General features: G+C 38.1%; 1 protein-coding gene across 2 annotated transcripts; it reads left to right on the top strand.

The window, feature by feature from the left end:
• The first annotated feature begins 1,951 nt into the window (after positions 1–1,951).
• On the top strand, positions 1,952–7,025 carry LOC107766602 (uncharacterized). Of its 2 annotated transcripts, XM_075217690.1 has the most exons (3): positions 1,952–2,160; positions 3,077–3,176; positions 3,410–7,025. In XM_075217690.1, exon 3 carries the CDS (start codon positions 3,484–3,486, stop codon positions 6,721–6,723), a length of 3,240 nt encoding a protein of 1,079 aa, XP_075073791.1. In that variant the 5' UTR covers positions 1,952–2,160; positions 3,077–3,176; positions 3,410–3,483; the 3' UTR covers positions 6,724–7,025. The 2 variants fall into 2 exon arrangements, with proteins under 2 accessions (XP_075073791.1, XP_016440899.2); XM_016585413.2 differs by lacking the exon at positions 3,077–3,176 and having other exon boundaries at positions 1,963–2,160.
• Positions 7,026–13,222: the final 6,197 nt, after the last annotated feature.

The raw sequence follows: 13,222 nt of genomic DNA, 5'->3' as shown, positions 1-13,222 counted from the left end.
GCCGCTGCCATGTGGGGCGTCCTCGCCGATTAAATGAAGACAGTTGTTGGAGAAGCTTATGTAATCTTTGTAAATTTGCAACCAAGGAACCAGAGACTCAAAATTATCTAATCTTTAAGTCTGAAATAAATTCTTTTAGGCAAAGAAGCAAATGGCCTAAAACAACATGTTTATAAGATAGAAAAACGGCAGATCCAGAAATGGGTTCGCGGTTCAGTAGTGCCAATGTTTGGGGTTGAAACCCGTATCTATGCGCAAAAAAAAAGAATGCTAGGGTTTCTAAAAGCAGGGGAGAAAAAAATCGGGGGAAAAAGAGAAGAAAGAGGAAAGAGAAATGAGGAGAGAGGAAGAGAGAGGGAGAAAAAAATAATACACAGCGTATTTAATGGCTTAAAGGTAGGAAGTGACCATAAATAGATATTTTGCTATAAAAATTAAAAGGTAGCTATAGGAGATATTTTTTTATAAGGGTATTTATTTATAATAAATAATGTATCAACCTTTGCTATAGGAGTAAAAATTGAAATTTTTTATAAAGCACTATCTTTTAGTAGTAATTAGCCATTTTTAGATACCATTTGCTATATTACGGATTATAGATACCTTTTATGTAGTTATAAGATGTATTTGATGTATCTAAGCTATTGTATTCATGAATACAATAACAAAAATATGCGTGAATCAGGGAAGTCCAACTAACCAATTGTTGTATTCGAGTGTATTTGACTGTATTCATGGAGTGAAACATGGGATTACAGCTCGACAGATTATTGTATTCGACTGTATTCACGGCGTGAAATAGGGGATTACACTATTTTTAAAATGGAAAGTGAATCAATTAACATAAGAGACTCCTCATATAACTCAACAAACTCAATTATAACACACAAATTTTGCATTTTCAGTTATAAAAAAGATTCTCAACCGAAAAATACCCCCAAAACATAGCAATCTTTAGAGAAATTATATAATATATCTGAATACATAAATTATATTAATTAAAAAAAACTTATGAATATATTCATGGCATATAGCGAGACAGTGAATACAATGAAATACATAGAATACAACGGGATACATTGAAATACAACGAGAAAAAAGATAATGAATAGAATAAAATACATAGAATACAACGAGACACGTTGAATTACAATGAAAAAAAAGACAATGAATACAATGAAATACATGAAAATACATTAAAATATATTAACAGAAAATCAAGTTGCTCAGCCCCAAACTCCATCGTCTTTGTTCAAGAACAAACCAACCGGATTATATGTCGGCGGCTGCTGTTCAAGAATCAGTTTAATGTCGGCGGCTGCCGTTATTGGTGAGAATCTTGAACATAGCAATCTTCAAGAATAATTTTTTTTTTGAATATTCGAAGATTCCCAAAACAAAGTTCTGAATGCTGAAAGTGCTCAGATTGCAAACAGTCTTGCTTTTTCCGTGTTGGTTTGTTTATGGAAAACATGTACAATTGTGGTATTTAGTTTTATGGAAGACGAAACAATTGTTCTCTGGCAAACAAACTACAATTTTTCTCTGAGAAAGGTTCGTGGGTTTGTTGTGTTCTTTGCACAAATCCGATGGAAGGAGGAAGAGATCGGAAATTTTAATGGGATGGAGGAAGAGAATGAGATGTATCAAACTAGAGAAAGAAAGAAAATAGTGTAACTGATTAACGTATTTAGTGGCTTAGGGCTAAGAGGTAACCAAAATTAAATATTTTGCTATAAACCTTAAAAGATATCTATAGAATATAACTTTTTTAAATGATATTTATTTAAAATAAATAAGGTGTTAACCTTTGCTATAGGAGGTAAAAATTTACTTCTTTTTAAAGCCCATAGTTTCTAAATGGGCCAAATAGAAAGCAAAAAAACTTATGGGCCCAGCCCAACAAAATTGAAACACCCTACATTTTTTTCCATCATATATGGAGATTAAGAAGAACTTATTTAATCCTTTTTTGGGGGATTGAAATTTCAGAAGTCTTGGTCTTTCCCCCTTTCCCTGAACTTTCACTCTCTTTCCCGCGGCTCCCCAACTCTCTCTTCTGTGTCTATCTGTCAAATCATTATCAACTGGGGTTTTCTCTCTCTCCATATTCATAATTCGGTTATACTCCTTTTCATCCCAGGCGCGTGGCTCATACGGGTAAGCATATTTCTGTGTGTGTACTGTTTCTCGATTTGTATTGTGATTCAGGGTTTTGGGTCACATGGGCTTTAGAAGTTTGAAGTATTTGGATTGTGTTTGCCGCCTTTTTTTCCCCCCTATCAATAATAGAGTATGAACTCCGATTCTCTTAATTGAAGTTTTAGGGTTTAGGATATTTGTTGATCTGTTTTTTGGTGTTTGAATTCTGGATTTGTCTCAGTTCCTGATACTTTGACTAACTAAGGGTCTCTATTAATTGCTTCCCTTTGTTCGTTTTTTGGTAAAATTTGAGCTGCTTGTGTTACTCTCACTGTCTGATACCTTATATTTTGCTCTGTCACGTTTAAGAAATATGCTCAGAAGTCAGGATTCTAGAAATAGACTTACCTCCAAACTTTAAGATACCATTTGAGTTGAGAAATCCATATGCGACATCTAGAGTTGGCAAAATGGTTAAAACAAAACAGTTATCTACCCATATTATCCATCAAAAAACGGGTTGGATAATGAACCATTTAAAAACGGGTCAAATATGGATAAAGAACCATATTATCCACTTAGGAAATGGTTAACCAAATGGATAACCAATGGATAACTAATATATTTAAATTTTACATTTGTAAAGCCTCAAATTGGAGTTCCTCAAGTTTGGAATACTAGGAATTTTCTCATAATTGATCATATTTAAGAAGCCATAACCGCGGGATAAACCCGTTTTTATCCGTCTCAAATACGGGTTGGGTCGGGTCGGATAATTTATCCGGGTTTTAAATTACCCGTTTTGACCCGTTCATATCCGACCGACCTGTCCGCTTGCCACCCCTAGCGACATTATTGTTATGTGTTTTGTTTATTTATATTTTACTTAATCGTTTTCCATAGATTAGTTGAAATTAGCTATTCTTTGTTGCAGATTTTGATATCTTGATATAAGCTTCCGGTCTTTCTGTGGTTTTGATTTGCCACTAATCTCGCTCATAGCTGCTCCAAAAGCACATAAGTTATAACTGAAGGTAAAGTTCCTTATCTAGAGCTGTTGCTATGCGACATAATTAATAGTAAAAATGTGTTTTTCTATGTCTGTCTTGAGAAATGCAGCATTTCCTTCTTACCATTTAGTACTCTTGTTTTGCTTTGTGGAAGTATATGTTATTTTGTCAATATCCACTTTGATTTCTGTTTATATGTATGCACTTTTTTTTTTTTTTGGCGATATTGATGTTACTTTCCTTTTTTCTTCTTATAGAGTTGAGATGAAGAAGACAAGTTAGGAACTTATACTTATCACTTGGCCAGCTAATTTATTAAGTTCAATCTGCGATGGACTGCAACAAGGACGAGGCCCTAAAGGCCAAAGAGCTTGCGGAGAAGAAATTGCTGAATAATGACTTTGAAGGGGCTAAAAAGGTTGCGGTGAAAGCAGAACGACTTTACCCTCAACTGGAGAACATTTCCCAGTTACTTGCTGTCTGTAATGTTCACTGTTCATCTCAAAACAAAATAGTGGGATCAGAAAGGGACTGGTATGGGATTCTTCAAATTGATAAGTTCTCTGATGAAGCGACCATCAAGAAACAATATCGGAGACTTGCACTCGTGCTTCATCCTGACAAGAATAAGTTGCCTGGTGCAGAGGCAGCTTTCAAGCTAATTGTGGAAGCAAATATGGTTCTCTCTGACCCAGTTAAAAGGTCTTCATACGATAATAAGTGTAAAGTTCTATCCAAATCTTTCGTAGCAAGGCAACCACCTCATCAGGTTAATCGATATCCATTTGTCAGGCAAAACAATGTTCACAATGGTTTCAATGCTCCGTTCAATAATCTAAATCACCGTCAATCTACACAACCAGCTTCATCTGCAGTGCAGGAAACGTTCTGGACAGAGTGCCCCTCTTGCAAAGTTAGATACCAGTATTATAGTAATTATGTGAACAGTGCTCTGCGCTGCCAGAAATGCTCGAAGCCTTTTATAGCATTTGATATAGGTTCTCAAGGTGTCCCTCCTGGACCCAAATGGAGTCAGCCTGCATTTCAGGATGTGCCCCTTAAATCTAATCTCAACCAGTCTTTTGTGCAGAAAGAACTTCCTAACCAAGGAACCTCGAAAATGACTGCAGGAAGTGCTGGGTTTCCACCTACACGAACTGGACCCCAACAGGGTCCAGAGATATGCAGAGGAAAGACTGCTCCAGTGTTTGAGGATATGAGAACCAAACGGAAGGATGGAAAGCGAACAGGTGGTATGAGAGGAGGAGCTGCAATGCCAAAGGTGGATCGCAAAAGTAGGAAAAGGGGTCGGAAGCAGACAGTTGAATCGAGTGAAAGCTCTGATACTTCAACCAGTGTCGAGACAGAAGATGTGGAGATTGAAAATGGAAACAATCCACCTGCTGGACAAGGAACTGGACTTGATGCCTATGGCGCTAGGAGATCATCTCGGCGTCGGCAGAATGTTTCATACAATGAAGGTGTAAGTGATGATGAGAATGATTTGGCAAGCCATCTGAAGAAGGTGCGGTCTAACCAGTCAGCTGGAGATAGTAAACCTCAGCAGAAAGAAGATGTTGGTGGTGATAATCAAAGACATGCATGTGCAACTAGGCCATGCAGTAATTCTGTGGAAAGATTAAATCAAAATGGATTGGGCTGTCCTGAAAGGGATGTGCAAACCAACAATTTTAAAATTGGGACTGTTAATGGACAGGCTTCCAGACCGCCATCAGGGGGTACCAAAAATATTGAACTTCTCGTTGATTCTGATTCCGAACCAGATGCCATTTCTGATAGTAATCCTGCACAGGTGTATGATTATCCTGATCCTGAATTCAGTGATTTTGACAAGCACAAAGCAGAAAATTGCTTTGCAATTGACCAAATCTGGGCTTGCTATGATACGGAGGATGGTATGCCAAGATTCTATGCCCACATTAGGAAGGTATCCAGTCCTGAATTTAATGTGATTTTCAGTTGGCTCGAGGCTCATCCAGAAGATCAAGGAGGCAGAGCTTGGGTCAGGGCAGAATTGCCTGTTGGCTGTGGGAAATTTAAACGTGGGTGTACTGATTCCACTTCTGATCGACTTACATTTTCTCATCAAGTTCAGTGTGAAATGGGCAAGAGAGGTCTGTACGCTGTATATCCTAGGAAAGGGGAAACGTGGGCCCTTTTCAAGGATTGGGATATTTGTTGGAGCTCCGATCCAAAGAACCATAGGAAGTACAAGTATGAAATTGTGGAGATTCTTTCTGATTATGTTGGGGATGTTGGTGTCCAAGTTGGTTACTTAGATAAAGTGACTGGTTTTGTTAGCCTTTTCCAGCGAACAAGGATTACTCTATCTGGTACATTCTTTGTAAAGCCAAATGAACTTTACAAGTTCTCTCATCGAGTTCCCTCTTTCAAAATGACTGGAACTGAGCGAGAGGGTGTACCAGCGGGATCGTTTGAACTTGATCCTGCTTCCCTACCCCTTGATCCAGACGATATTTGGTACCCTGGCAAAGTTAAGGAAGAAAGCAGGACTTCAAATTCTCAACCTGTAGAAGAAGTTTTGTTTGCTGTTCCCCCTGGAACTAGAGACAAATCCAGGACATCTGAGAATGCGACGATATCTCTGAAGTCCGGGGACTTGAAAGGCATCAATGCTACTGATGGTGAGTCTGCTAAGGTTCGAAAATCTCCTAGAGGAGTGAACATCTCGGAGAAAACGCAAAATAAAATGAGCTCTCTTTCTGCCGATGACAATCCTTCCACTGATTTTGACGATAATTGTGTTAAAAAGAACTGTCATTCAAGTCCCAGCATACCAAGTCATTTGTCATGTCAAGCTGATGAAGAGTCGCATTCACACACAAAGAGCTTTGGTCTCGGCAACTCCTCTGGAAGCTCCAAAAATCCAATAACTTTATCAGATGAAAAACGTTTTGAAGAAGTTTTTTGTGATTTTACGATGGACAGATCTATGGAGAAGTTTCAGGTAGATCAGGTATGGGCTCTTTATGGTCAAAATAGTACATTGCCAAAGACTTATGCTCAGATTAAGAAGATTGTTCCTTCCCCATTCAAATTGCATGCAGTCCTTCTTGAATCTAGTGCAGGGCGTAAAACTGCTCCTCAGACTGTTTGCGGAACATTCAAAGTGCAGAACGAAAAATGCCAAGTCTTTGATCCCAGTAGCTTCTCGCACGTGGTGAAAACAGTCTCTAATAATAGAAATAGGTTTGAAATCTATCCAAGAGAAGGAGAGATTTGGGCACTGTACAAGAACTGGAAAAAATCAAGTTTGGATCCAGACAAGTTTGAGTATGAGATAGTGGAGGTCATCGAGAATTCAAAAGACCGGATAAAAGTTTCATCCATGGCGCGTGTGAATGGTTTCAAGTCAGTCTTCAGGTCTCTAAGAAAACAAAAATTGAATCCTGCTATTCTAGAAATAAAAAAAGATGAGTTCGGGAGATTCTCTCATCAGATCCCTGCATTTCAGCTGACTGGGGAAAAAGGAGGGGTTTTAATAGGCTGCTGGGAGCTTGATCCTGCTTCAGTGCCATGTTCCCTATAAAGTGTTGCACCAATTATAGTGTGATGAGACTCAAATGTGAATTGGTTCTCCTGGATCTTGGCAGTGAAATCTTCCTCTCTGTTGCACCATATCATCAGTTTATTGTTCGATGGTTGCATGACTTGTAGACATGACAGATTCTTCAGTCTTTTGCTTTACTTCGCTAGAATTCATTGTTAGTGTAAATCTTAAGGATGATGTTCACTACATTTAATAGGATAGTTGGCATTTCACGTGAACCAACTTTTAATTGCTGTATGTTTGCAGCAGCAGCTATTAATATAAATTGGTCCTTTGCTGTATGTCTGGTGAATGAAATGTATCACCGGATGGTTGCAGAAACATATTGCGACTTGCGAGGATATTGGTCCATTCAATGGCATCGTGGTTTCTGTAATCCATCCTCTTCTGCGAGGGGAAAGGGCAACTTGAAAGTTTCAGGCCTTTCTTGTTTTCAATCAGCTTTTCTTTTGATACTCTTTGTGATCATTCCCCTTCAGTTTTGAATTGGATGACTTTGTGACTTGAGAGTTCAGCTATATAAAAAGAAGAATATGTATGAAACTAAAAGTTCCAATGTGAGCCTGTTAACCATATCGTATATTAAACTGGAACTTGGAAATAAATATTCCTTTAAATGATTGGAGCTGAAGATAAAAAAGATTCAATTCGACTGTATCCCCATCTCTGCAAAATAAGTTTAGTTGTATTGATCTGACTATGTCGTTCGTATATTTTTAGAAAAATGTAAACTTATTTCACCAAATTGGGCAACAGGAGAGAAATGAGGACGGATCCGACGTTGCTGCGGAAAGGATGGAAAACTTATCCTACACTTGAAAACGATATTGTAGTTGCGGTTTAATGTTGCAATGTTACTTCATATGAGTTTGAAAGGACTAGTGTTTGGGAACTTGTCAAATTGATCATGCATCAGTAACTGGTACAATGGTTGTTTAAAAACAAACCCCATTAAACAGGTAAAACTGTATAATAAAGTTTCCATGAGCATGTAGGTTCGGAACCCCTGCATACTTTTTCAGTTGGGCTCGTCGCACAGGGCGAGCTATTGCACAGGAGCGGAGTTTACCCAGCGAAGGATAGCGGCTGCGAGTTTACTAGTTTCAGAAAAGAAAAAGGTTCCATGAGCACAATCTCCTTACAACTTGCTGCCTCCTCTCTCCTTTTTATTGCTAACTCACCTGCCGTTAAAGTTGGCAATATTTCACCTCCTAACGAAGCTGAAACCTCGCCTACATAACCTGTCCCCCATTCCTTTTCGACGGTCGTTTCCTTACACTAAAATTGGCTATCAACAAAATTTTCATGTTTATATTTTTTTCTTAAATAGGAACTTAACCAACATATAGCAAAGGAATAGCCGTAAAGATGTAATGAGAAAGTCACGTATCTGGTATTTTTTGGTATGCTATTTTACAATTCATTACCACATGATTGATTTCCTTTTGCTGTCCCAGTCAGAATATGAAGTACATATATCTAGAGAAATCATACAGTAACATCAACTAATTTGGAATTGAAACCTTTGTTGATTGTTTGCTTGAAATATTCTCCACATCGTCCTATATAAATAACTTTCTACTCTTTTTAATTTGGTCCTGATCAAATCTGGATCAAGCACTCATTGATCAAAGGAAGGAGATGATGAAGAACAGAGAGAAAAATGAGCGGGAGAAACGAGCTGCTTTCTCATTGAATGAATTAAGCTACAAATGCAATGAATAGCTAATATATACAACTAACTGCTAACTGCTTCTTTAACTTAACAGTTGTGTACATCTGTCAGACTGTCACTACTAATTAACTAACTACTAACTTCCTAACTAACAACTCTCACTCTTCAATACCCTCCCTCAAGCTGATGGTTGAAATATGTTCTTCAACCCCAGCTTGGATACAAGATAGTCATGCTGCAGGCACATGATGTGTCTTGATCATTCCTTGAACTATTTTCTCCCAGACAAAGTGACAATCAATGTCAATATATTTTGTCCTTTCACGGAATATAGGATTTGCTGCTATCTGAATGACATCTTTGATGTCACAGTAAAGATCTATAGGCCATTGAATAGTTACTCCTAGCTCCTTGTACAACCCAATCAGTCAGGTTAGTTCTGCAACAATTGAAGGCTTGCTTCTAAACTCTGCTTCAGCTGAACTTCTAGCAACAATGTCTTGCTTCTTAGATTTCCAGGGTACTAGAGCATTGCCAAACTTCACTAGGTAGCCATTGGCATACCTTCTAGTTTGTAGGCATCCTTCCCAGTCTGAGTCAGAGAAAGCTTGTAGTTTGTCTGATTCTTCAGCTGGCATTAGCAGGCCAAGTTCAGGTGCAGCTTTAATATATCTACTCTTAAAGCAGATTTCATGTGTGACTGCTTGGACTTATGCATAAACTGAAAGCACTTGCATTACAAAGGCAATATTAACTCTGTTCATTGTCAAATATAGTAGTCTACCAACAAGACTTTGATAGGAACCTGCATCAGCGAATAACTTGTCCTTAGTGTTTTCATTCATTGACAAATGAATCATACTCAACAGAGGTCAACTTCACATTAGTTTCCAGTGGTGCACCAGTAGGCTTAGCACCTCCAAGTCCCATTTCTACAAGTAGTTCTAGGACATTCTTTCTTTGACTCATGAAAATCCCTTTGTCTGACCTAGCAAATTCTATTCAAGGAAAAACTTAAGCTCTCCCAAGTCCTTCATTTTAAACTTTAGCTTCAGGTCATTTCTTGTCTTCAATATTAACTCATTATAGCTTCCAGTCACAAGGAGGTCATCTATATAGATTAACACTACAACCAACTCATTATGTATGTGCTTTGTGAACATGGAATAGTCAAAATGGCTTTGAGTAAAGCCTAGTTGTAGTAGTGTATCAGTCAACTTCTTATTCCATTGTCTTGGAGTATGCTTAAGTCCATATAGAGACTTATGTAGGTTGCAGACTCTATGACACTCTCCTTGGCTTAAAAAGCCATCAGGAATATGCATGTACACTTCCTCTAGAGGATCTCCTTGTAGAAATGCATTGTGTACATCCATTTGAAATATAGACCAGTGCTTAGCAGCAACAACAACAACCACAGACCTAACAATCACCATTTTTGCCACAGGCGAAAAAGTTTCAGTGTAATCTAGGCCTTCTTGTTGGCTGTACCCCTTATCTACAAGTCTATCTTTGTATCTCTTTACTACTCCTGAGGCTGTGTACTTGACCTTGAACACCCATTTATAGCCAATGAGAACCTTGCGAGTAGGTATATCAACAATACCCCATGTCTTATTTTCCTATAAAGCTGCAATCTCAAATTTCATAGCTACAATCTAGTTGAGATTTTGAGTGCTTCAAGATAGGTTTTAGGCTCCTCAATAGAGGAGTAAGCAGCTAGTGCAATACTGAATGAAGCAAAAATATGATCATAGCTTATATAGTTGGATATAGGGTAGCAACAATTGGCATTCCCTTTGCCTTGAGTAACATAGTCTTTCCGCCAATGAGGTGGCTTGCTAACTCTGACTGACTTTCTGCCTATGTCTGATTCAGGCTATGTGGGAGCATTATGCACTGTTCCACTGGGCAGTGCATCCATAAAAGCAGCTGGTGAACTTTCATCAGAAGAGACAAGCATGTCTGAAGGGGCAGTAACTTCTTCATTGATTGCTATGGTAGGAGGTGTAACTGGATTAGGGATATCTGGCATGTGCTCTGAAGTAGGAATAGTAAAGAAGTCTAGTACATGAAACAAGGAAGTAACTAGAGTGTTCAGGTATTGAAAAGAAAAAACATCTTTCTTGAACACCACATCTCTACTGACTAAGAAGCTCCTTGAGTGAATAGTGTACATCTTATACACCTTCTGTGTCATAGAGTAGCCAAGAAATACAGCAGGGACTTCCCTAAGAGAGAATTTATCTTCCTTCCTCTAGGAAGCTAAACACCTTTAGATGATCTAAACTGGAGGCTTACCATGGAGCATTTCAAAAGGAATATTAGTTTTGTCTTTAAGGGCTAAGCTAGGCAGCCTGTTAATAAGATATACTGCTGTGAGCACACACTCACCCCAAAATATAAGTGGAATTTCTGCTTGAAACCTCAAGGCTCTAGCTACATTTAGAATGTGTCTGTGCCTCCTTTCTGCAACTTCATTTTGCTGTGGAGTGTAGGTGCAAGAGCTCTAATATACTATGCCTAGACTTTGTCGTAGGTCTGTCATCCGAGAGTTAAAACAACTCACAACCATTGTCAGTTCTTAGAAACTTTACTGTGGAGGAGTATACATTCTTAACTATAAGAAGGAAATTTCTGTGAGCAAAAAAGACTTCAACTATAGAATGTAAGAGAAAAATTCAAATATACCTAAAATGATCATCTACCAGAGTTAGAAAGTACCTTTTCCCATCATGAGTAGGTACTCTATATGTCCCCCAGACATCACCATGAACTGTATGAAAGCAACTAGTAGAAATAGTAGTACTCAAGGAAATGGTAGCTTTATTTGTTTAGCCAAAGTGCATATTGTACAATATTTATCAGAATTTGCATTGTCAATAGTCCAAAATATAAGTAATTTCTTTAGAACATTAAATGGCATATGGCCTAGTCTCTTATGCCACAAGGCTACATTTATTCTACCATCCATCTCCTTTATTGTATTTATAGCAAGTGATGTTGAAATGTCCTTTTCTGAACTATCCACAGACTGTAGTCTACTGCTAGAAGTGATCCTTACCAATCCCTTTCACCTTACCACTGAATAGATCCTAAAAAATACATAAATCAGGAAAGAAACAGAATGCACACTTCAACTCTTTTGTTATCTTTGATATTGATAATAAGTTGTACTTGAACTCTGGGATATGCATGACATTAGTTATCATCTGTCTTGGGAAGGTATAAACAGTTCCTATGTGCTTAACAGTAGCTAAACTTCCAATAGGTAGGAGCATTTTTCCTTCTCTAAACTTATCACAGGGTTTAGAGTCAGTCAATGAATTCATACTTCTAACCATATGATTAGAGGATCCTAAATCTTTTATCCATTTAGTGAATTAAACAGCCACATCAGTGACATCAGTAATAGTTATAGCATCATTGTCCATACCTACTGCTATAGCTACTTCATTACTTTCACTTTTGTTTCCTAGGAGCTGAAGAATCTGTGAGTATTGTTCTGGTGTGAAGTGAGGTAGTGTCACTGAGTTACTCTTATTCTGACTATAATATGCCTCTTCAGCAGTTGAGGTGCTTCCTGCAAAGTTAGCTGTAGTACCTTCAAAGTTTCCTCCTATTGGACCAAGGTTTGAAGCTTTATTTGTTCCCAGCATGCACACCTTGACTCTCTTTTGCAAAGTTCCCTGCAGGGTTGTACTTCTTTTTTGACTTGAAGTCTGGTGGGTAGCCATTAAGCTTTTAACAAGTATTTCTAGTGTGACCTTCGAAGTTACAATAGTCACAATACAGAGTATTCTTTCTTGTCCTGAAATTGTTCATCGAGTTAGGACCTCCTTTGCTGGTGAACAAGGTTATGTTCCCAGAGTTGTAAGCTCCACTGTTGCCACTGCTGAACAAAGCTGTGTTCTCTTGATTGTCAACAACATGTGTAGAGGTTGCTAATGATTGTCTACTCTACTCTAGATGATCATAGCATAGGCTTTGATTATAGTAGGAGTGGGGAACATCATCATAATCTGAATACTGGACTGGACATATGACTCATTTAGTCCCATGAGAAACTGCAAAATTCTATGAGATTCATCATATTTTTTCGACTCCTCACAACCACACCCAATGACAAGGCATTAAGGCATCAAATTCTTCCCAAAGCTCCTTCAATTTTAAGAAATAGCTGGACACAGAGGAGATTCCTTGAGACGAGCTGGCTATCTGTCTATGTAGGAACAAAATTCTAGCTCCATTTACCTTGTCAAAACTCTCCTTAAGGTCTGTCCAAAAGAGCACTCCTAGCATAAACCATTCCACTTAGCAGTTCATTACTAATAGAATTCATTATCAATTAGAGTGCTATTGTATTACATTTCTCCCACAAGTCATGTAGTGATGAATCAAATTTTGACTTAGGATATCTACCATCAATGAATCCTAATTTTTTTTCTTCGGGTAAAATCATTCACATAGAGCTACTCCATAGAGCATAGTTTTCAGAACCAATGAGTTTGATCAAGATTAAAGAGCTATCTGGAGTGTCACAAGGTTATAGAAATAGTAGCCGATATTGGTCCACTATTGGAATTGGTGCGGTGACTCGATCAATTGCTGGTGCAGAGCTGGTATCCAATCAAATGCCTGTATTCAAGACAGAGCTACTGTCTCTTACTTCCATTGATGAAGAATTTTGAAGCTCGAATAAGAAAGAAAATAGGAATCAATAAATTCAATCGCTCAACCCTAGAATTGAGGAATTGAGAACAACTGAACAACAAACTCAACAAAGACACTTGAATCCAGAGT

The sequence above is a fragment of the Nicotiana tabacum genome, chromosome 7, assembly GCF_000715075.1.
Source record: "Nicotiana tabacum cultivar K326 chromosome 7, ASM71507v2, whole genome shotgun sequence".
NCBI classification, from domain to species: domain Eukaryota; kingdom Viridiplantae; phylum Streptophyta; class Magnoliopsida; order Solanales; family Solanaceae; genus Nicotiana; species Nicotiana tabacum.
The sequence above is the reverse complement of the archived record's forward strand: the minus strand, read 5'-3'. Positions and strand labels throughout refer to the sequence as shown.